The following is a 24,501-nucleotide window of genomic DNA, read 5'->3' as shown; positions in this document are numbered from 1 at the left end:
CTTGCCCCTTCCCACTCCCGATGTTACCAGCCTGTTGTTATGACGTGTTCTCCCCATATTGGATTGCCCGCGCAGCGCAACATCAGTCCACCGGCTCGCCCAATCAGTGCTCGTCGGTCCACATGAGCCGAGGGTTTTTTTAAAATCCTTTACCTTGGCTACGCAGGGCCCGCCTTCTCTTCAATGTCATTGGTGGCAACAAGGGGATTGCCATGTCGCTCAGTGCAGTTCCGTGGCTCCTGTTGGTCGACGTTCTTGCTTAGAAAGTTAGACGCTCGCTGAATTAGGAATGACGCGATTTTCCCGCCCCTTATCCAGGTTGCGCTAATGCTACGGAATGAACATCAATAGAACAGTGTGGAAAATGGAAGGGAACAGTAGCGTTATCACTTCTGCCATTCTGGCCATAGATTACATAGATTCTTTGCTCCCACAAAACCCCTTACAAGAACCTTTTAAAAATGCTTGGAACTATATGCTGGACAATTTTACAAAATTTCAAATTGCTACTTGGGGATCTCTGCTTGTTCACGAAGGCGTTTATTTCTTATTTTGTTTACCGGGTTTTATTTTTCAGTTTATTCCAGCATTGCAGAAGTATAAGATACAGAAGGTAAGAATCGTTTGAAGTGGCATGTTATTATTCGGCAGTCCGGATTTGGCATTGTTTATAGTGGGAGTTGAGGCAATTATAATTCGATAACACTAATGGATCACTCCGGTATTATTCAGATAAAGTTATTGCGCGGTTCGCTTTAATGTCTTTGCAGAACATAATCGAGCAAACTTCGTAAAACAGTTCATGAATTTCATGTATTTATTTAGTACGTTACATTTATCCAATTGGTGTTCTTTTATTGAAACAAATTGTAACATTGGCGATAATCATTATACGTATTAGTATAGAATGACATTTTTTAAAGTGATAACGTGAAATTACATAAAAACATAATTACAATATTACATATACGACAGAGAACATTGATCTGCTGTCCAAGATCTTGCAGCATGATAGTACTCTTTTCCCCCACCCAAGTTTTAAAAGACTTAAATATTAGACATGAATTGTATATTTTAAGTCCATTCAAGTGGTGTTCAGAGTTAAATTGTGAATTATTACTTACAAATCCTATGCATCCACCTTCGTTAGATATAAACTAAGTGGAGATAGTTGTCACTGTAAATATTTGGCAAAGTTGGTCACAGTAAATGCATGGGATGTGACAGAAAGTCTTTTTTTTTGTTGAGGCATAAAATATTAGCCGAATGAGTATTTTTCGTAGCATTTTTTTAAAATTGTACCTTGAATATGTAAAGGTGCAAACCTTGCCGGAACAATTCTTCACATAAATGTTTATTTTATGGTAAACGACTAGGAATACAAATTAACATCAATAGTGCCAATCAAGGGTAGTTCAGAATTTGGAAGTTCTTGTTCAGAAGAACAATTAAAATGTTTGTTTTAAAGACGTGTCGGTGTTCCTGGTAAGTCTACAATTTATTGTTCATCAGAATGTGGTGCTGTGCAGCATTTTTGAACTGCTGCAGGACTAGGAATGCATGCACTCCCACAATGCTATTAGGAAATTCTGGGTCAGGATAGTATGTGATTTTTACATGTGGTGGTGTTCCCATGTACCTGTTGCCCTTGGCCTTTTGAGGTAGCAGGTTTGGAAAGTGCTTTTGAAGTCTGAACATGAGACTGTAGTACATTTTATAAATGGTACAAAATGGTACCATGCATGTTGTTAGTAGAGGGCATGAATATACCAGGTGGTGGGTTGTGTGCTAATAAAGGCTGTTTTGTCCTGGCCAGTGTTGGGCTGCTTTAGTTGTTGGAGCAACATTTATCCAGGTAAGATAAATTACTCCATTGCTTTCCCTGACTAGTGCCTTGTAGATGGTGGAAAAGTTTTGTGGAGTCTTTGATGTGGTCTTGTAACTATAGTATTTTTAGTAAGTCTGTTTGTTTCTGATCAGCAGTTAGCACCAGAATGTTGGCAGAGATTTGTAGCATATACCTGGGCAATTGGTAGTGTTATAGGTGTACTGGAGTAGCTTTGTTAGAAACATAGCAAGTACAGGTTACACTATAATTGGGACATTGTGGGATTCATTGCCTTTGCAAGTGCAAGCAGCCAATTTTGAGGGGTGAATGAACTGGCTGAAGACTGTCCATGGTGGCAGGAAGTTCAAGAGGCCTGGCTGAATCCTTATGGTTGATGGAATACACTGGTAAATGCTTCAGCCTTCACTTTTGTACCCACATTGCCAAGCTCTGCCACTGAGAATAGGAACACACATGAGGATCCAGCTCCTGTTGGTTATGTCCTTGTCCACCACCTTTCATTACTGTATATGGCAAGGCTTTGAATTGGTTTATGTCTAAAGCATGCTGCTTCTGCTATTAAGCATGCCTGAGTCCTATATTGTAGCTTCATGAGATTGTCACTTTATTTTTTAGCACTGGTGCGGCTTGGTATGCTTTTCAACACTGCTTCACTGATCAGGGAGGTGTCTCCAGTTGAATGGAATTGCTAAGAGTGAGAGTTATGCTGGGTCATGAGGACACAGATTATGACCACTACTGGTGGCTCAGTGTCACCTGTACTTGATAGATAGATGTCTTTTATTAGTCACATGTACATCGAAACACACAGTGAAATGCACCTTTTGCATAGAGTGTTCTATATTCTGAATAAAGCTTTTCCAGCCTTGAGGTTTTGCAACTTTTCTGAGTTTTTCCCAATTATCATGCTGGTGAAGGAGAAGTACATGGACTGATGGAGTGTGTCATTGGTGTTAAGACTGATTGACTTGTGCACAAAAATTGATCGTGATTAATCGTACCAATACCATCAGGGAAGGATGCATCTGACTCAGGTAGATTTTTCCCTTCAGGTTGGTTCACAAACCAATTGGCTTGAGATCTGTCTCGCACTCATTTACATTAAGTCACGATCAGTGGTGGGCTACCAAACTGTTTTTGGTGATGTAAATTGCATGAGTACATTTTGTGGCCTTACTACCGACAGTGCTTCTCCCATTTGGTGATCAACATGGAGGAATGATAATTAATCCTCTGAAGGAGAGGCATAGGGCGTCCAGTGTTGATACTAGGGATACTTGTGCTAGTCCTTCTCACTTGTATATAACCCTGCCTCCAACTCTGCTGGGTCTGACCTGCTGGTGGGTCAGAATATATCCAGGAATGCTGATATGATTTTGTGCATTTGTAAATCGAGGAGTTAGTGTAATTGATTTGAATTATAGAATGAGGTACCTAAATGAGAATGAGAGATCAGACCATCACCACCTGCATCTTCCCCTCTAAGATCATCATCCTGCCCTGGCAAGATATCACCATTCTTTCATCAGCACTCAGACTAAAACCTGGAACTCCCTCCCCAATTCCATGGGAGTACCATCACCAGAAAGACTCTGCAGCGGTTCAAGTAGACTGTTCATTACTACCTTATCAAAGGTAGTAAGGGATGAATAAATGCTGGCTTTGCTAACAGTGACCACATCCAGAAAAGTGAATGAAAAAAGAGTAAACCAAGCCTTGCAGTTGGGTTTGAGTGGGATAGAACTGGAAGATGGGGAAATTATTTTGAATCTTGGTTAGACTACATTACAAAACTTCAAATATTTCCATTATACATTACTGCAAAAAGAATAGCAACTGCAGAGAATTACAAAGGTGACAGCACAAGTACATAGAAATATATATCAGGAAAGGATGAACAAACAGAAGAAAGAAAGCTACAGGGTGACTTACTAAAGGTTTTTAAAATTAGGAAGTTTTGAAAAGTAGATGCAGAGAGAATGTTTCCAGTTGTGAGGAAGAGCATAAAAAGAGACCATTCGCAACCAGACAATCGATATGAAATTCATAAGAAGCATTTAAGGGGAAGCTGCACAAGCATACTGGGGGAGGGTGTGTGTGGAAGAATTGACTGTTGTACCGATGGAGTTAGATGAGAAAAGACAGGTTGAGGCTAGAGTGGAGCATAAATGCTAGCATTGAACTGGTTGGGCCAAATGGCCTTTTTATGCACCGTATATTCTATGTAACTAGGCTTCCAGTTACTGCTGGTGACTGTAAATTTCCAGATCAGCTCCCTCAATGATACTTTATTTTTCTAAATATTCTTGGGAATCCAGTGGAACAAAGGGGAAAAGACAGGATCCAGATTTCCATGCATTTTGGGAGTGTTTGATTGGACAAGTCAAGTTGGAAACTCGATTCATAAATGATGCCAAATGACATTGATAAAGGGACTCCTTATGATGAGGATTTAGGTAATAGAGGTCTAGCAGGAAGAGGGGTGGAGGGGGAAAGCATAGGGAAGGGAGGGCACGATTTACAGTTTTAATTTGGAAATTTAGTGCTTATTAGAACATTTAATGATGCTGAATTATGCTCGCTTAATTTGTTGTAATGTTATACAATTTAATCTTTTTGCTTTTTAATGCGGTACAGTCAAATAGAGAGCCTGCCCATTGATCAAATTGTGTGAAGATTTGAGCTTAGGAAACTAGTGGGATGATTCTTTGGTGAAAAAGAATGCTAAAATGAGCTCTTAATTTGTTTTGTGTATTTGCTTTACAACATTGCAAAATCTGTTAATCATTTGGAATGTAGGACAAGCCAGAACGTCTTGAGAAACAGTGGAGGTGCTTCAAAACATTATTGTTCAACCACTTCTTCATCCAGTTACCGATGATCTGTGGTACCTACTACTTCACTGAATTCTTCAATATTCCATATAGTTGGGAGAATATGCCACGATGGTAAGACTCTTGCTCCACTGGTCATAAAGCTTTTGTTTACATTTTGTCATCACAAGGTTTGAATTTTCCAAACGTTGCCAGAACTCCTGTGCTGGAGTTGATGCAAAGTCCAGCTCATACCTATCCCACTGCTGGCATGTCAAGCTGCAGAAATCCTGAATTCTGATCATTTTTTTAATACAAGTAGATCACTCTAGTTTATCTGCATTTTTACTTATCACTGCAGTTCTTTACAGCCATCATGAGAATTCATGCTCCAAATTATTAATTCCAAAATTTACATTCTACTTTGCTGAATCTTTTGTATCCTTATCATGACCTCTATTAGCTCCAAGCTTGGCTTGCACTTTCTTTTGAGTTTTTAGACATCACAGATTTTTATGCAGAAATACGCTTGTGAAATCCCTTGTATTAAAATATCTCTTTACATCTTCAAACTCTTCAACATTAACTTTCTAAATCCAGCTTTTTAATCAGATCTTGATGCAATTTAAGGAAGTGCACAAGTATAGATCACTCAATATTATTTGTTACTAAACAATAATCCTAATTGAGGGGTGGGGATGGGAAAAGCTAACTTTATTTGGAGAGCCTAGTGACTGCAGATGCTGGAACCTGGAGCAACAATCTGTTGGAGGAACTCAGTGTGTCAAGGAACATCTGTGGGGGAGGGAATTGTTGACATTTCAGGTCAAAACCCTGCATCAGTGCTGAGAGTGGAGAGGGAAGCTAGCCAATATAAAGAGCGGGGGAGCGGTGAGACAGGGCCAGTAGGTGATTGGTGAAGAATGAGCAGCAGATGGAGCGAGGTGGGGGAGGAGGAGGAGGGGTGGAGTTGGGAGGCAGGCAGACAGAAAAAGGCAAATGGAGCCAGGTGGGGGAAGGAAGTGTGAAGATGGAGACAATTGCTGGAGGTGATAAGCAGGAATAGAAAGGCCACCAGTGCTGGAAACTGATGATAAAGGAAGGCGATAATGGGAACCGTTGAGGGAGATGTGAAAGGCAGATAGAACCAGATGGAGGAGGGGGATGAAAATGGGTGATGGGGGGGGGGGGGGGGTTGGTTTATGGGGAAGGGGAAAAAGTGGGAGGGCTGGAGATGAGTTGAGAGGAGACGGGGGGGGGGGGTGTGAAACACATGAGGGAAGGGCTACCTGAAATTGTAAAATTCAATGTTTATACCATGGGTTGTTGACTACCCAGGTGGAAAATGAGGTGTTGTTCCTCTAGTTTGCTTTGGACTTCACCCTGGCAATGGAGAAGGTGGAAGACAGGCAGGTTAGTGTGGGGATTGGAATGAGTTGAAATGACATGCAACCGAGAGCTTGGGATGGCCTTTTTTTTCATTTCATGGGTTTAATAGAATATTATTTTCTAGAAGGTTATTTTTTCACTGATATACTGCTGGTGGGAGTCCCATTTCATGACATTATATATGTACAAGTTGTACTGTTGTTCAAGAAAGGCTCTAAGAATAAATTGGGAAATTATAGGCCAGTGAGCTGACGTCAGTTGTGGGTAAATTATTGGAAGGTCTTCTGAGGGACAGGATATAAATGTATTTGGATAGACGGCCTGATTAGGGATAGTCAACAGTGCTTTGTCTAACCAATCTGATAGAGTTTTCAAGGAGGTTACCAAGAAGGTCGATGAGGGAAAGGTAGTGGATGTTGTCTACATGGACTTCAGCAAGGCCTTTGACAAAATCCAGCATGGGAGGCTGGTCCAGAAGGTTAAGTCGCTTGGCATTCAGGATGAAGTAGCCAATTGGATTCAACATTGGTTTAGCGGGAGAAGCCAGAGAGTGGAAGTAGATAGTTGTCTCTCTGACAGGAGGCTTGTGTCTAGTGGTGTGCTGCAGGGATTGGTGCTGGGTTCGTTGTTGTTTGTCATCTATATTAATGATTTAGATGATAACATGGTAAACTGGATCAGCAAGTTTGTGGATGACAGCAAGATTGGACAGCGAGGAGGGCTATCATAGCTTGCAGTGTGATCTTGACCAGCTAGATAAATGGGCTGAAAAATGGCAGATAGAATTTAATCCAGACAAGTTTGAGGTATTGCACTTAGGGAGGACAAACCAGGGTAAGACTTGCACAGTGAATAGTAGGGCTCTGAGGTGTGCAGTAGACCAGGGGGACCTGGGAATACAGATCCATAGTTCCTTGAAAGTGGCATCACTGGTTGATAGGGTTGTAAAGGGAGCTTTTGGCGCTTCGGCTTTCATAAATCAGGGCACTGAGTACAGGAGTTGGGACGTTATGTTGATGTTGTACAAGACGTTGGTGAGGCTAAATTTGGAGTATTGTGTGCAATTCTGGTCACCTACCTGCAGGAAAGATATCAATAAGCTTGAAAGAGTGCAGAGAAAATTTATAAGGATGATGTCAGGACTTGAGGACCTGAGGTATAGGGAAAGGTTGAAGAGGTTAGGACTTTATAAGAGATTCCCTCATTCTCTTGCACTCCAGGGAATAGAGGTATACAAAATTATGAGGGGTATAGATAGGGTGAATGCATGCAGGCTTTTCTCGCCTAAGATTTGGTGACACTGGAACTAGATGACAAAGGTTTAGGGTGAAAGGTGAAATACTAAAGGGGAATCTGAGGGGAACCACCTTCACTCAGAGGGTGGTGCGAGTGTGGAACAAGCTGCCGGTGCAAGTGGTAGATGTGGGCTCAACTGTAGCATTTAAAAGTTTGACAGGTACTGTACATGTATATGGTGTGGGTGCAGGTAGATGGGACTAGGCAGAAGATCAGGCAGCATAGACTAGATAGAGCGAAGGGCCTGTTTCTGTGTGTAGTACTCTATTTTACGTGATGAATTTTCTGGCCATTGATTTAAAATGGTTGCAAAGTCATACAGCACAGAAACAGGCCCAAATGCTCCATTCTGACCAAGGTTCCCATTCAAGCTAGTCCCATTTGCCCACATCCCTCTAAACCTTTCCTATCTATGTACCTGTCCAAGTACCTCTTTAAATGATGTTAATGTACCTGCCTCAACTACTTCCTCTGGCTGCTTAATCCACATACTGACCACCCTCAGATTCCTATTAAATCTCTCCCCTTTCACCCTAAACCTATGGCCTCTAGTGGTTGATTTCCCAACACTGCGAAAAAAAAACTGTGCACAATCACCCTATCTATGCCCCTCATGATTCTTTTATACCTCTATAAGATCACCCCTCATTCTCCTACACTCCAGTGAATCGTCCCAACCTGCTCAACCTCTGCAAATCAGAAAGGCTCTTTGTTGATTAAATATTAACTCATTCAAGAAAAAAAGTAATAATTTTATTAATAGTGTAACATTTGAATTCTTTTTGATGCAGGCAGGTAATTGCAATGCAGTGTCTGGGTTGTGCTGTTATTGAGGACACGTGGCACTACTTTCTACACAGACTGTTGCATCATAAGAGAATCTACAAATATATTCACAAAGTTCATCATGAATTTACGGTGAGGCAATCTTTTCAGATTTTGTGGGAGGTGGTGATGGGTCATTCTCACTTTAGGTACAGAGTGAACTCCTGGCACCCACACCACTCAATTTTCCTTTCCATTCTATATTGTTCAAAGTTCTACTCGCCTGTCCCCACCCACCTAAATCAGTGGGCTGACTCAGTCTCTGCAAACTAATGAGGACGTTAGCCTAATATTCTGTCTTCCTGGGTCTGGAATGTTTATGCATGTGCTGATTTTAGGCCTCCATTTTAGGCCACTATGCAAGTTGTAGAACATTAAATAGAAAATTCTAAATTTTGTGTATTTCTTGTTGCTGGAGTTGAGAGCTTTTGAATGTAAAATATTTAAATTTGTGATCTGACCAATAAAAGCATTAAATGTAGAATTAGTTCACTTATTGAATAATTGTCATCTCTACCAACTTTTATAATTGAATTCTGCTTAATGTTTTAACAGTACAGTACAATTTCTCATAGTAAAACCAGAAGGCCAGTAAAAATGCTGAGTTCACATTCAATAAATGTTTCCGTGTGCCCAAATCACTTCTTTAAAGTATTTTCCAATTTCTCTATTGTGCAGGCTCCATTTGGTATGCAAGCTGAATATGCCCACCCAGCAGAGACAGTCATCCTTGGCATGGGCTTCTTTATTGGCATTATGATCTTCTGCAATCATGTCATCCTCCTGTGGGCTTGGGTGACCTTTCGTCTCCTAGAAACAATAGACGTACACAGGTAAAGTCACTGTTTAAAGAGAACCATTAAACACACTTCTATAGCTTCTGAGAATGAATGAGAGAGAAAACACGTCCGTTTTCTTACTGCTGAAAGTTAGTCCTGTGCATATGAGACTGTTCTTAATCATCCCAAAACAACAACATGTTTGGGTATTGGTTGACTTCACAGGTTGGTGCATGATGTTGCACTTACAACATAGTTCTTTCTTGATGAGATTTATTTAGATACCTCCACATTAAACAATCACAGAGAATGTTTAAAGGTCTCACTGAGATAGGATTAAATCTGTGATTTTAGATAGCTTTATATTATTGCTGTTTCAAGCCTCATTCTGGAAAGCCAATGTTTCCATTGCTAAATTCAATACATTCATCTCAGCAGACACACAAACCTTAGAAACAGGTCAGATCAAGAGACCTAGTGCAAGTGCAAATGCACAGGTTACATATACTGATTTTGTGGAATTTTCCAATTTAAAGATTCAGGAAAGCAAAGCAACTTCCACTATTTCATTTTTGGAATGTGGAACAAAGAATTGTAAGGAACAATTACATCCCACAGTGGCTGGGGGAATTTTTCTTATGTCCACATTATTTCCCCTAATTAATTTTGACTTTGTTATATAACAACCAACAATGAAATAAATATCTTGATGGGCAATTAATTCATGGAAGATCTCTCAAATTCCAACTCATAATATGTACCACAAAGAAAATATAAATTAATGATTTTTACATCAGAGTAAAACCTTCAGATCCATTGGGAAGTAGATTTCTGGTCAGGAATCCAATAAATTGTACAATAAATAAATGTTAGTCCACATTTTCTATTCATTGGTAAGGAGACAGCACTTCCTGCTGACCACAGAACTTTGGCAGGTTTTGTGGTGTGGATTTCCCCTTTCCCATCAGTTGCTCTTGGGTGCCTTCCAGTTCCAGGTATCAACAAACTGGCTGAGTGTCCAGGCAGAACATTTAATTCTTACACAGCAACCCAGGAAGATAAGTTCCAAATTTTATAACATTTTAAATTTCTGCAGAGAATAATATAAATATTAGATTGGAAACGTGGATTATGATCATTGAAATACAAAACAATTTAAATCCATGAGTTTTGAAATAATTGAGCGAATTTAGACCCCACACTTCAAATTAGTCTTTTGGGGCAAGGGAATTTGTTCAACAGTAATTAAGATGGCAATTTAGTTACATCTTATTCAACAAAGCATAACAGTTTCAGTGTTCTGCATCATGGGCATGTACAAAAAGTGTCAATTAATTGCTGCTACAATAATAGTTATATTGACCATAAGAAGAGCACACCCTCTGTAAAAGCAGGGTATTGCCAATAACAACTTCTGGATTTCTTGTACATGTACACACTTCAGCAAATGCTGTTAGATTCCTCTATTGTATTGGTGACTGCTGATAGCCTCACTAATAATCTTGCTGTAAATTCTTGACCATTGCCATGATAAATTCATATTGAGCCTTTATGTAATAAGATTGGCAAACTAAATTTTGAAACATTGGAAGTTAACAGTGAAACTAAAATAAGATACTTTTAAATTGTCAGAACTTGTTTGTTTAAGAAAAAAAATGTAAGGTGCTTCAGTATTCAAGAATACCATTCTGAAATGTTTTGGTAGCTGTTTATTCTCAGTATTATAGAAGTTAGGTCCTGGTGGAAGCTTCAACAGTTTTTATTGAATCCAATGTCTGTATCAACTTAATTTCACTGAAGTGTGCCATATTCTCCATTTTAATGAGGAGAACGATTGCCATGGATATAATATTGGAAAAAAATTGCATGGTTAACATGAAATTTTTCCTCCCTATTTAGAGAATATACACCATTTTTGATGTAGAGTAGGGAAAAATAAATGGGAGGAGTCTTTGTATTCCCTCTTTTTTTTGCCCTAAAATGCTAACTGCTTCCATCAAAGGGACAGTGAGGATTTAAGGGTACTGGCACCTGAAGCAGGTGTAACAGGAAATCTATGTTCTGTAATTGTCATTGCCAAGCTTGAATTACTGAGGGCAAATAGTGATTCTTATGCACCTGTCCACAAGTACTTCAACACTTACCATCATCTTGTATCATTCCATGAGACATACTTCCCAGGTTTTCCAGAAAATACTGACATTCTCCCCCCCCCCCCCACGTACATGCCAGGAATTTCACTAATTTTTGTGCAAGTGTGGGCAAAGCAGAAATCCCAAACTTCATGATTGATGATTCTGCAACTATTGCATGGAGCTAGAGTCAGGCCTCCCATCATTCTTTCAGTCTGTAACCAGCCCATTCAGCTTTGATTAATGCCCAGATTGCTGCCATTTAACCTGTGTGTAACCACCTACAAAAACCAAGGGAATGGAAAGATGGGCAATTCAATATAGTGAGTTCTGCAGTTTACTGCCCTGGTGATGTCACAGCTCATGGGAGAAGCTGTAGTGCAGCAAAAGCAGCACATTGCATTCAAGATTACAGCACACATGGTATCTTGGCACCTACCTCCTGTACCTGCCAGAGAGGCAAAGTCCCTCAGTCATGTGTTTCTAAGAAGTCCATCATACATGCACAGCCACTGGAGAACACCTCATGGAAGTGGTAACACTGGAACTTTGTCACGTTTAAAAAAAAAAGTACTACTTGGGTTTATGTGCCTCTGGTGTAAACGTTCGGGCTGTTAAAATCAAATTAGTGCTTTTGACTTTGCAACTTCATCTGCAGTGTGATTCCTTAAGAGCTACATCACCAAAAATATCCAGGTATCATTGTTCAGGTTCTCTATTCCAAGGAATAGAGAACCTGAACAATGGGGAGTTATATTGGAACAGTTTGGGAAAGATGGTGAGAGAGGAAGTAGTCAATCAGCTGAGGTACTGGATGGTCAATGACTCATGAATAGTTGCACCTGCATACTAGTGTCATTGCTCTCACTGTGGAAAGCTGTGGGCTATGATGGATTAGTGTGATATCAGTATTTCATGACCACTACCAGGAGAGTAGGGATGCACTTGATATGGTGACAGTGATTGTTTGTCAGTTGATCACTTTCTCTGTTTAAAGAGTGAAATGCAGTAACAACCATTCCAATGTCATTTCATATTTTCAGGAAAATTCATTGGAAGCTTCCAGAAGCCAGTCACGTGCTACTGCCAGGATTTTCACGTCAGAGTCCCTTGGGGGTGATTTCATTTCTTGTGTAGTACTCCTGTTGGAGCTCTACTGGGGAACTTGTATCTTGCCGATCTGGGGGTGTTTGGGAATAGTGGTCATACCAGGACTGGACTTGATTGGAATGCCTGAAGACAATCACTCATCTTCATCCTTGGGGGGGCAGATACCAACACTGTAATTGCCCTTGTATACTGCCAGTTCCTTTCTTCTCGTACTCTCCTTCCTGCCTGTTGCCCAGCTGATCACTGCTTTCAATTACCCATGCAAATTACTGCCACTACAGATTTTCTGATCCTTATGTTTTTTTCTCTCCTCTTCCCTTGTTGTACCTGTCTTTTTGCTCTAGCTCCTACCCTGACACCAGGACCTCATCTGCCTTTGAGTTTCACCCCAACCCTCTACAATTTCTAGGCATATATTCCATGATGGGTACATGAAATGCATGATAGGAGCTTGGGATTTGTTAATGGTTTTGTATTTTATATTTTCAGTGGTTACGACATTCCTTTGAATCCTCTGCACCTTATTCCATTTTATGGTGGTTCCCGTTTCCACGACTTCCATCACATGAACTTTGTTGGAAATTATTCTTCAACCTTCACCTGGTGGGACAAGCTGTTTGGAACAGATTTACAATTTCAGATTTATAATGACAAAGTGAAGAAAGAGAAGGAAGTAATTAAAAAGGACAAATAGGAGGTGCTCTAAACCAACTGCATAATGTTTCAAAACATGTTATTGCTATTATGAGGAAATCCAGAAATCAAATCAACAGTTGAAGTTTCACAAAATGATATTCATAATGAAGTTAAACAACTATGTTCTGCATTGGATAAGAAAATTTAAGACTTCTGCAACAGTTCAATTGATGGACCAGCAGTGTTAACTTTACCCTCGTACAAACAAGATGCCAATGTTTATCATGATCAATACTGAATTTTATACACAGAATACAAAGTTTTGCATTGAATACAGAAACAAACTAATCTAGCAGTTCTTTCTCATTGTAAAATTATTTGTTAAATACTGATTACTGAAACTAATTGGCCCTATTCATTGATGTTTTCATTTACAGTATTTCTACTTTGTAGAAATAATTGCAAGAGCATGTTATGTCTTAAGTGTATAGATACTAATTTTGTGTGTTGCTGTGTTGGAATAATAGTTTGAAGTAATGGTAGTGTTATTCCAGGCATTTTGAGGTTCAAGGTTTCTTACGGCAATCATTTTTGACGTGGAATTAATGCATGATAAGACACTTTGAATCAATATTGGTTACTTCTGGCTACAGTTGCATAATACCACAGATTTTATAAATATCTTATGAGGCAATAGCTGTAATTGGACACCAAATATTGCCATTTGATTCAAGATCCCAGTTTCCAGATACAGACTGCAACATTCTCAAAGATTGTGAAGTGATGCAGTTTGGTAGAAGGAATAGACAGAGGCAATATGGACAACAGCCCAGTTCTAAAGAGTGTGCCAAGATCTTTGTGTGCCAGGACATGTTGAGTAGTTACATAAGAGTATATAGGTTGTTGAGCTTCATAAATAGAGGCATTGAATACAAACTTTTATAATGCTCTAATTTAGCCATACAAGTATAAGATTATGATGTTTAAGTGAGGTAGACAAAAGCTGTTCCCATTTGCTAATGTAACAGGACCAAGGGTCACACAAGGTTTTGAGCAAAGAGGTACAGGGAAGATGCAAACTATCTTCTGCCCTACCTCCACCCTGGGCAAATGCAGCAAGTGGTAATGACATAGAACTGGTTCCCTTGGATGGTGGTGGAAGTGGAGACAGTCTAATTTCAAAAAGCAGTTAGATAGACGAGGGAAATAAACGTAGGGTTACTGGGGAAATCAGGTAATGGGACTTAAATTTGCTCTACAGCAAACTGGTGTGAAGTTAGATGAGCTGAATGACTTATTTTTGTGCCATAAAGATGCTGTGGCTCTAATAATGCTTGACAAAATATGATCCTGGTTTTGAAGCTTTTTTTAAGCAACAGTTTCTCTGGCATACTAATCACTACTTGATTACTGTATATAAATTATATTAAATTTATAAAATACTGCAGTACATTTTCAAATTTCATTCACATTAGTTTGCATTCATTTTCAGCTGGTAACTTCCAAACTACTGCGAGATAAGAGTTCTCATGCAATATTGAGATCATTGTGGGAAGTTATACAGAACTGGTGTCTACCCCTTTCATTTACAAGTAACTGGTAATTGAATTATCAGTCAGTTGTGCTGACATTCTAACAAGGGATTTGAGTTGCAAATAAAGCAGAATTCTTTATTCTGTGATGAAGTACCTTTACTGTTACCTCTTAACCTCAGTAGTCTTAATGTAACTATTGACCTTAGGATTCCCTTCCCTTTCTCTTAAATGCTCCTGCTACAAATTCAAACGTGTCTACTGAAGACTGTCCTAGTAACACCAATCGGTACAAAAAAGTGTCAATAACAAACTTTGACAAAAAGTTCTGCAGATGCTGGAATCTTGAGCAACACACGAGAAGTGCTGAAGCAATTCAGGTTAGGCAGCATCTATGGAGGGAAATAAATAGTCGACATCGTCTCAGACAGAGACCCTTCATCACCACTGGAAAGGAAGGGGGCGGGGAAGGACTTCCTTCCTTTACTTTCTGATATTAACTAGTCCACTGCACTTCCTGTGCGGTTTCCTTTCATGCTCCATTTCTACTTGACCTAGAGTAGCCAATAGATTCCAGATAGAGTCTGTCACTGCGTTAAGAAAACCTGACTCATGAACACCGCCCCCCCCCACGTATAAATGAATTCCCTGATATTAAATTCAAGTGTCCAATATATGTACATACATTCATTACTGTGAATGACAGAACTAGTTTCCTCTCTTTCTCCACTTCTTGTAGTTTTCTTTCTCAATAATCTTGTGCTTTTGATGCTGTTCACTATATGGTAACCATACCTTGACAGTATTGTAGTAATTTTTGTGTATTTTCTAACTGATGGACAAAATCTGTTCATTATCTGAGGATGGCCTGTATTTGTTGAGGATAACTAAGTAACATGCTAAAGGCTAAAGCATTCACAACTACATTCAACCAGCAGTTTGGTCAGACCATGTGATATCAAGAAATGGCAAAGAGCACTGGAACCAGACAACATCTCAGCTACAGTACTGAAGACCTACACTCCAGAACTTGCTATGTCCCGAGCCAAGCCATTCTAGTACAGTAACAAGACACTGATCTACCCAATAATGTAGAATGTTACCTCAGTATGTCCCATAAGCAAAAGCAGGACAAATATGATCTAGCTAATTACTGCTCAATTAGCCAAGTGATGGAAAGTACAGTCAACAATGGCTTCAAGTGGCACTTACTCACCTTCAGTTTGTGTTCCACTGCTCCAGACCTCACCAGTCTCTGTTCAAACTTGGACAAAGAGCTGAATCCTGGAGGGGAGGTGAAAGTGATTGCCCTTTGCATCATGGCAGTGGCTGAGTGTGGCAGAAAGGCACCCTAGTAAAGCTGATCAATGGGCATCAAAAGCGAAAACACTCCAAAGGGTGGGGAAAATCACACCCTGCACTAAGGAGGATGGTTGTGGTTATCCCAGCCCCCAGATGACATTGCAGGAGTTCATTAGGGCAGTGCCTGAGACTCAGACATTTTCAGCTGCTTCATTAATGTCTTGTCTTCCTTCATAAGATCAGAAGTGGGAATGTTTCCTGATGATTGTAAAATGTTCATTTCCATTTGCAACTCCTCAGCAAATGCAGCAGCCCACACCTGCATCTAGCAAGATCTGGATAAGACTCCAGCATAGGCTAATAAGAGGCAAGTTACATTCATTCCACTGAAGTGCCAGGTGATCTCTATCTCCAACAAGAGAGAATCTAACCATCAACATTGAATGGGATTATCACCACTGACTCCCCCCCCCCCCCCCCCCCCCCCCCCCGCCTCCCATTCAACAATATCCTGGGGCTCACTATAAATATTGTGGCCTCGAGAACAGGTTAGAGCCTTGGTATCCCGTGGCCAGTGACTCACTTAACACCCCAATGCTTTTCCACCATCTACAAAGGCAGAAAGGAATACTTTGCCTTGTCTGGATGAGTGCAGCATTAACATCCCTCAAGAAGCTTGACACCATCCAAGACAAATCAGCCCTCTAGCCACCACCCTAAATATTCATTCTGTCTACCAATGGTACACAGTGGCTGCAGTGTGTACCACTGAAATGCCCAAAGGTACTAATGACAGCACTTCTCATACCTGCACCATGTACTACAAAGGACAAGGGCAGCAGGAGCACCACCACCTGCAAGTTCCCTTCAAAGTCACACGACATCCTGACTTGGTATTGGTTTATGATTGTCACTTGTACCGAGGTACAGTGAAAAGCTTGTCTTACAAACGGATCGTAAAGGTCAATTCGTTACACAGTGCAGTTACATTGAGTTAGTATGAGAGCATTGATTTAATACAGGTTAAAAACAATAACAGTAGAGTAAAGTGTCACAGCTACAGAGAAAGTGCAGTGCAATAAGGTGCAAGGTCACAACAAGGTAGATTGTGAGGTCATAGTCCATCTCATTGTATAAGGGAACCATTCAATAGTCTTATCACAGTGGGGTAGAAGCTGTCCTTAAGTCTGGTGGTACGTGCCCTCAGGCTCCTGTATCTTCTACCTGATGGAAGAGGAGAGAAGAGAGAATGACTTGGGTGGGTGGGGTCTTTGATTATGCTGGCTGCTTCACCAAGACAATGAGAGGTAAAAGACTCCTTGGACTCTGAGGGGAGGCTGGTGTCTGTGATGCACTGGGCTGCGTCCACAACTCTCTGCAGCTTCTTGCGGTCTTGGGCAGAGCAGTTGCCGTACCAAGCCGTGATACATCCAGATAGGATGCTTTCTATGGTACATCTGTAAAAGTTGGTGAGAGTCAAAGGGAATAAACCAAATTTCTTTAGCCTCCTGAGGAAGTAGAGGCGCTGGTGAGCTTTCTCAGCTGTGGCATCTACGTGATTTGACCAAGACGGGCTGTTGGTGATGTTCACTCCCAGGAACTTGAAGCTCTCAACCCTCTCGACCTCAGCACCATTGATGTAGACAGGTTCATGTACACTGCCCCCTTTCCTGAAGGGAATGACCAGCTCTTTTGTTGACATTGAGGGAAAGGTTGTTGTCATGACACCATTCCACTAAGCTCTCTATCTCCTTCCTGTACTCCGACTCATCACTGTTTGAGATACGGCCTACAATGGTGGTATCATCTGCAAACTTGTAGATGGAGTTAGAGCAGAATCTGGCCACACAGTCATGAGTGTATAGGGAGTAGAGGGCTGAGGATGCAGCCTTGTGGGGCACCAGCATTGAGAATAATTGTGCCGGAGGTATTGCTGTCTGTTTGTTAGAAAGTCAAGGATCCAGTGTTGAGTCCTAGGTCTCAGAGTCTGGTGACAAGTTTGCTTGGAATTATTGTATTGAAGGCAGAGCTGTAGTCAATAAACAATAGTCTAATGTATTGGGTCTTTACTGTCCAGATGCTCCAGAGCTGAGTATAGGGCCAGGGAGATGGCATCCGCTGTAGACCTGTTTCGCTGATAGGTGAATTGCAATTGGTCCAGGTTGTCTGGTAGGCTGGAGTTGATGCGAGCCATGACCAACCTCTCAAAGCACTTCATGATGGTGGATGTCAGAGCTACTGGTCAGTAGTCATTGAGGCATGTTACCTTGCTTTTCTTTGGCACCGGGATGGTAGTGGTCTTCTTAAAACAGGAGGGAACCTGAGATTGAAGCAGGGAGAGGTTGAATATATCCGCAACTACTTCTGCCAGCTGATCAGCACAAGATCTGAGCACGCGGCCCGGGACACCATCTGGGCCAGGTGCTTTCCTCGTGTTCACTCTGGAAGACTGATCTTACGTCCTCCACTGTGATCACAGGTTCAGCTGCATTGGTGGCTGTCAGGGTGGATGGTGATAATCCACTTCCCTTTTGTTCAAAACATGCATGGAATGTGTTAAGTTCATCCGGAAGGGATGCACTGTTGTTAGCTATGCAGCCCGACTTCGTCTTGTAGCCTGTTATGGCATGTAAGCCCTGCCATAACTGGTGGCTGGTCAGGGACTCTATTTTGAGTTGGTATTGTCTCTTGGCATCCCTGATAGCTTTTCAAAGGTCATACCTTGATTTCTTGTACAGATCAGGATCACCAGATGTGTGTGCAGCAGTCCTCTCCTTCAGTAGGGAGCGGATCTCCCGGTTCATCCATGGTTTCCTGTTTGGGAACACCCGTATTGTCGTCTTTGGTACACAGTCCTCCACACACTTGCTGATAAAGTCTGTGATGGTGGTGACATACGCATCAAGGCTGGCAGCTGAGTCTGAACATTGACCAGTCCACTGTCTCAAAGCAGTCATGTAGGAGCTCATCTGCTTCCTCAGACCAGCACTGCATGACTCTCCGTACCGGATCCTCCTGTTTCAGTTTCTGTTTGTATGCAGGGAGAAGGAGCACAGCCTGGTGGTCTGATTTCCCAAAGTGAGGGCGAGGGGTGGCTCGGAAGGCACCTTTGATGGTTGTATAGCAGTGGTCAAGGGTGTTGGTGCCCCTGGTGGAGCAGGAGATGTGCTGATAGTATTTTGGTAACACACTCGAGGTTGGCCTGATTGAAGTCCCTGCGATGATGAAGAGGGCCTCAGGGTATCCTGTCTCAAGGTTGTTGACCACGGAGCATAGCTCATTGAGTGCAGGCTTCATGTCTGTCTGTGGTGGGATGCAGACTGCCATCAGGATAGCTGAAGCAAACTCCCTTGGCAGGTAGAATGGTTGACACTTCACAGTTAGATATTCCAGGCTGGAAATACCACCCATCCTTTAATGTTGCTGGGTTAAATCCTGAAACTCCTGTCCAGCAGAACTGTAGTAGTACCTTCACCAGAAGGACTACAGCAGTGCAATTTGGCCCAATGCCACCTTCTCAAAGGCATTTAGGGATGGGCAATAAATGCTGACCTTGCCAGTGACATCCAGATCCCAAAATAAATTTAACTTAGTCCCAAATGGAAACTAGATGATTCGGCACTTAAAATTGTCAAAATACTTGATCTGAAGCTATGGGGAACTGATGTGCGCGTATTTTAACATATATTTGAACAAGCATCAAGAAGTGTCCAACAAGAGCCTAAGGGATATGTTTTAAAATAAATGTATTAAATCTATATTGACACCATTAGAATTTAAACAGCAATTCAGGAGTGGGCAGGAAATAGTTTTCTCGGTTTACCCATGGGCCAGTAGAAGCAGGAAGGCTGCTCTGAATTGCATAAGAAAGTCCCTGCTCTGTCTTTGCCATAGCCTTGGGTGTTTATAAACCGAAGTCAAATTCATTCTGCGAGCCTTATGACTAAGCTAAAGAAATCTCTACCAACTAAGTGTTAATTCTTCCTGATTTTATAAGCATTAATGATTGCACAGGCCACTGTTTATAAATATGGGATCACCCATTTAAGAGCAAGTCAAGCAAACATTTTTCTTTCAGTGGGTTGCAAGTGTTTGGAACTCCTTCCTCAGAGGGTGGTGGAAGCAGAATCTTTGAATATTTTTAAGGCAAAGGAAGATAGAGTCTTGGCAAGCAAGGATATGAAAGATTACCAGGGTAGATAGGAACGCAGAAGAGGTTACAATCTGATCAGTCAATCTATTGAATGGCAGAACAAACTAGAGGGGTTGAATGGCCTTCTGTTGCCCATAATTCAAATGCATACTGACTGGAGCTAAATTCCTTCATTACACAGTTCTTAACATTCCATCTGTGTTCCAGATTTGACCAACTGATTTCAGCCACTATCTCATGTTCCACTAGACTCTTGTCAGCTTCAGTATTTTGTTTTTAGCTTCAGTATTTTGTTTTTAACTTCAGTGATTTCCCATTCCATTTTTGCAACATCTGCATTTGTCACCACCTTCAGTCATGTACAATTGGAACACTTACACACTCCTTTTGCACCTTCAAATTCCACTATTTTAATACTGATCGGAATAGTATCCCATAATCCAGCCTCCCTTGCCTCTTGTACACAATTCCTTCCCTCTGTTCCACCATGTCCTTAACCAACTGGCTGCTGCTGGAGTTCCCCCAATATTTCTCATTTTCTACATGCCTCACTGGCCAAAGTTTAAGACCCTTATAATGTCTCTCTATCCATGATTTTGGATGTACTGCCCAATATCTATTTGTCTGATTATATGTCTGTGAAACCTCTAGAGATGCATTTGTTAATGAGCTATATAATTGCAAGTTATTGCTGTCAATTAATGTAGAAATACAAATGCCATCACCAACTCATCCCTGTTGCAATAGAAAGGTTTTCCCACTTGGTGGCAGAGCGCACCATTCTTTACATACTTTTTGAAATCCCTTCAAAAAATAACCCTAATCACATCTTGTTTCTCCCCCCACATTGCACTGACAGTGATGATGATTGGTTGCTAACAACAGCACAATTTTCTTCCTGCATTGAAAGGAGCAGAGACCCATCAGTTACCAAGAACTGAATGGAAGTACATTTATGATTTCTGTGGAGCATTAGTAAAACCTATTTTGTTTGGCATCCTCTCACTATACATGCATTTTTGTCCCTCATCTTGTGTTACCTTGCCAACACTGAATATACTACATCTGACATATTATTCTAGAACAAGAGATCTAGTAATTAAATTGCTTTCAACACTTTCCAAATGTAATTTTTCCACTGGTTGCAAGTAGTTTCACAAGTTCACAATTTTTACCCACTTACCATCTCTGGGATAGTCTGCTGCAGGAGCTGAGATGGAGAAATAATCAGGTGGTAAGATCACAGAAAGCTTCTTATTTGCTGTGCCCTGACCATGCAATTGCATACAAAATGGACATGCAAGATACTTTCGTTATTCTTGATAGTCTAAGTCATCTCTTTGAGTGAATAAAAGGGACTTCAACCTCACAGCTAAATTTAAAAACTAACACTTGTATTTACAGTATCAATTATAATTCAACTCCCTTTGTAATTTGTTTCCATTTCTGAAGGCAAGAACCCAGGAGGGTAGTAACCAAAGTATACTGTATCCAGGACTAGTTTACAATAGTAGAATGTTTAAGGCATAGTTTACAGAAGTAGAGTGTTTAAGAACCTTCATAGATACTGCTTAGCCTCAGCTGGAATCTTGAGTCTAATTCTGGTTGTCACCCTTTAGGAAAGACATGAAGGTCATAAAGAGAGTTCAGAAAATATTTAATAGCTGGATGCAGGGATGAGGAATTTCAGTTACAAAAGTTAAACTGGAGAAGCTGGAGTTGCTCTTTGGAAGAAAGTTGAGAGGTGTACAAGATCATGAAGATTTAGATGGGGGTAGATAAAGAGAAACATTTTCCATTAGTTAGTGGTTCAAGGACCAGGCAACAAATTTAAGGTGGTGGGCAAAGAATACTGCGGAAATGAGCAGAGTTATGATCTTGAACTCATTCCTTACAAGGGTGATAGAATCAAAAGGGAATTGGATAAAAATGAGGGTAAATAATTTGCAGGACAATGAGGAAATAGCAGGGAAATGTGACTGACTGGATTGAGCTACAGAAAACTGGCAGACATAATGGGCCAAATGGCTTCATTCTGTGCCATGGTGATTCCATGATTCTGTTCCATGTGCACAGATTAAAATTCACACTAAATTAAGAAGATGAACTGTTTTCAGTGTAATCATTTGCTCCCGTTTCCTGCTTTGAGAACTTCTGAGCCATGTTTCTGAGACAAAATTTGGCTCCTGATGCAAATACAGAATGCACAAGTTGCAAAGCATTTTACACCTGGGAAATCTGAATACTTAGCCCTTGGAAGAAATATGGCTCAGAAGTTCTCAAAGCAGGAAATAGGAGCAAATGATTATACTGAAAAAGAGTTCATCTTCTTAAATTAGTGTAAATTTAAGTAGTGGGTTTCCAAGATGATTTGTGGTTAAATGGCAAAACTGTACATTCTTTTAGAACAGATTTTGATTGAGCCTCCAGATGCTACTTAAAGTAGGAACTTAACTCTTAAGGGGAGATTGTATTTCCTTTGTTTAATTGAGTGAAAAATGTCTGTACAGAAGAACAAGAGTGAGTGGCACCGAAGCCCCATTTCTCAAAGCAAAGAAACAAAACTGGACTGGATAACAAGTAATGAATGCCTAATTGGAGTGCTCAAGGTAGACAAAAGTCATAAACAAGTCATCTACGTGCCAGTGATCCCTTGGAAATCCACTGAGACTATCGCACAGATTGCTTTGATGCTGGGTAAATATTCCCCTGGGTCTTATTTAAGGCAGCATCTGATAAACAGAATTTTTGCTCTCTGGCCCTACACAAATATAATTGTAGGCTTATAGTTCAACCACCCCGACCCATGATTAATGCCAATGCTTTTATTACTGTCTTTCACTATGACTTCACAGGAAAAGCACAGCAAGCTGTTGAGAAGCTACACCAGGCAGTTTACACATCAGTTCTTCAAAATTTCAGTCCAAGGCATGCAGCAACAATGACATTTAATGGAGAATATCGACTTGTAAGAGACAAAGAGGAGGACTCACTAGGCACAGAAATCAGGATGTGCAGATTATGAAAAAGACACAAGATGATTTCCAATTTGTCAAGAGGCTAGAATCTTGGGAAATTTCAAAGCAATATCCAAGTGTGCACATCATTAGAAGTTGGTGCATAGATTTCAAAAGGTTAATCAGAAAGGCTATAGGAATGTCAGCCTTTATCTCAGATGCGAGGAGGGGGTTATGGTTCAGCTATGCAGGGTTTTCATTAGTAATCCTATCTCAATTTGTATATAACATAGGAGAATTCCATTCAATCCATCAAGTCCCTGCCAGTTCTTAGAACAGTCCACTTACTTCCCAGTCATCTATTTTCTCACACATGCCCATTAACAATCTTAACCACAAGAGGTGGTGGAGGGAGAGAAGAGAGAATAAAAGGCAAGGTCTGTGATAGAGAACAGACCAGGAGAAATTGAATGCCAACAGTCATGATGGAGCTTGTTGACAGAAGGTGGTACTGGACAGAGCTACTGGTTTTAATACAACAGAAAAGTATTTAAGTTGTTGCTGCTTTGCACTTTGATTATAACGAGCATTGTTCTAAAAGTGCAATTCAGTAGTTGAAAACTATAAAATAATAGTGCATTATGTTACGAACTAGCAACAAAAGAAACACACCGAGTCATTAATAAAATAGTTCTAACACTTATACATAACTACTTATGATAATAAGAAAAATAAAAGTAAAAATGTTAGAATGTTAGAAGTAAAAATGTTAGATCTTAAACATTAACCCCAAAAACTAAACTCGTAGTGTGCGTGTGGTAAATTCCCAAACTCCAAGTCCAGGAATAGTGCTCAAAGTTCAGTAAGCTGTAAGGTGAAACATGAGCAAAGGCTTCTTCAAAACCACCGTTGACTGAAGACAAAACGTAGATAGAAAATAGAGAGTAATTACGAAATCCAAATGTTCCACAATGGAACCCATATGACACCTCAGTGTCTACTCAGCAGTGACTACTCCACTGCTTTCTTCCGAAGCATCTGCCACCCCAAAAGGCACTCGAATCGTGGCCGTCCACACAAATACCTGTTTCCCACTACAGGTTAACGACAAAGTGGACTGCACTGGATTATTCCAGAAATCCATACATGGATTGTAGGGACAGACACAGTTACTGTTTTTCATCCATCAATAGAGACTAGCAGGCTGGTGTCTCTCTCTCTCCTCCTCTAACTGACTCCGACTGTCTGCTCCAAAAACATCATTACGTCCTTATCTTCTGTTGTCGTCATCACAACACACACACTACTCTATCTTAAAGGGACATTCACCAATAGTAACCTAGTCTGTAACAATTATTACCCAAATTTGCAAGCACATCACCATAATTGTTTAAAAACTTTAAAAGTTAAGTTGACTGTAATGTTTTTCACCATTACCATTTGGTCAGGATAATAAAATAAAAACTTTTAGGCTTGGGTACTTTTTCTTCACCTTATTACATTATTCGAGCATCTCAGATTAACACCATTGGAGCAACTGAATTGTAACTAGCTCTGCAGCTGCATAAGTGATTTAACAAAGCTGCTTCAGTATGTCACCTTGGGTACTGTCAATCTCAAATAAGAACATAAAGTCACCTGCTTACAGAAGCTGCAGACATGACCACATCAGAGCAAATTTTATGTGCAATTCACTTACTGGAACATTTAATGAGTGCCATTTAATCA

The 24,501-nt window shown here is 40.6% G+C and overlaps 1 protein-coding gene across 1 annotated transcript; it reads left to right on the top strand.

The window, feature by feature from the left end:
* The first annotated feature begins 339 nt into the window (after nt 1-339).
* Nucleotides 340-14,448, top strand: LOC127569558 (methylsterol monooxygenase 1-like). Its single transcript, XM_052014311.1, has 5 exons — nt 340-613; nt 4,649-4,797; nt 8,139-8,265; nt 8,851-9,005; nt 12,683-14,448. The coding sequence occupies exons 1-5, from the start codon at nt 365-367 to the stop codon at nt 12,885-12,887; spliced, it is 885 nt and encodes a 294-aa protein (XP_051870271.1). The 5' UTR covers nt 340-364; the 3' UTR covers nt 12,888-14,448.
* Nucleotides 14,449-24,501: the final 10,053 nt, after the last annotated feature.

Source organism: Pristis pectinata, chromosome 4, assembly GCF_009764475.1.
Source record: "Pristis pectinata isolate sPriPec2 chromosome 4, sPriPec2.1.pri, whole genome shotgun sequence".
Classification (NCBI taxonomy): Eukaryota; Metazoa; Chordata; class Chondrichthyes; order Rhinopristiformes; family Pristidae; genus Pristis; species Pristis pectinata.
Note: the sequence above shows the minus strand (reverse complement) of the source record. Positions and strands in the feature narration are given on the sequence as shown.

Coding starts and splice junctions, on each gene's coding strand:
- LOC127569558 (XM_052014311.1), top strand. CDS start 365: ATGGAAGGGAACAGTAGCGTTATCACTTCTGCCATTCTGGCCATAGAT. Junction 614..4,648: donor AGAAGTATAAGATACAGAAG/GTAAGAATCGTT, acceptor TTTGGAATGTAG/GACAAGCCAGAACGTCTTGA. Junction 9,006..12,682: donor GAAACAATAGACGTACACAG/GTAAAGTCACTG, acceptor TTATATTTTCAG/TGGTTACGACATTCCTTTGA.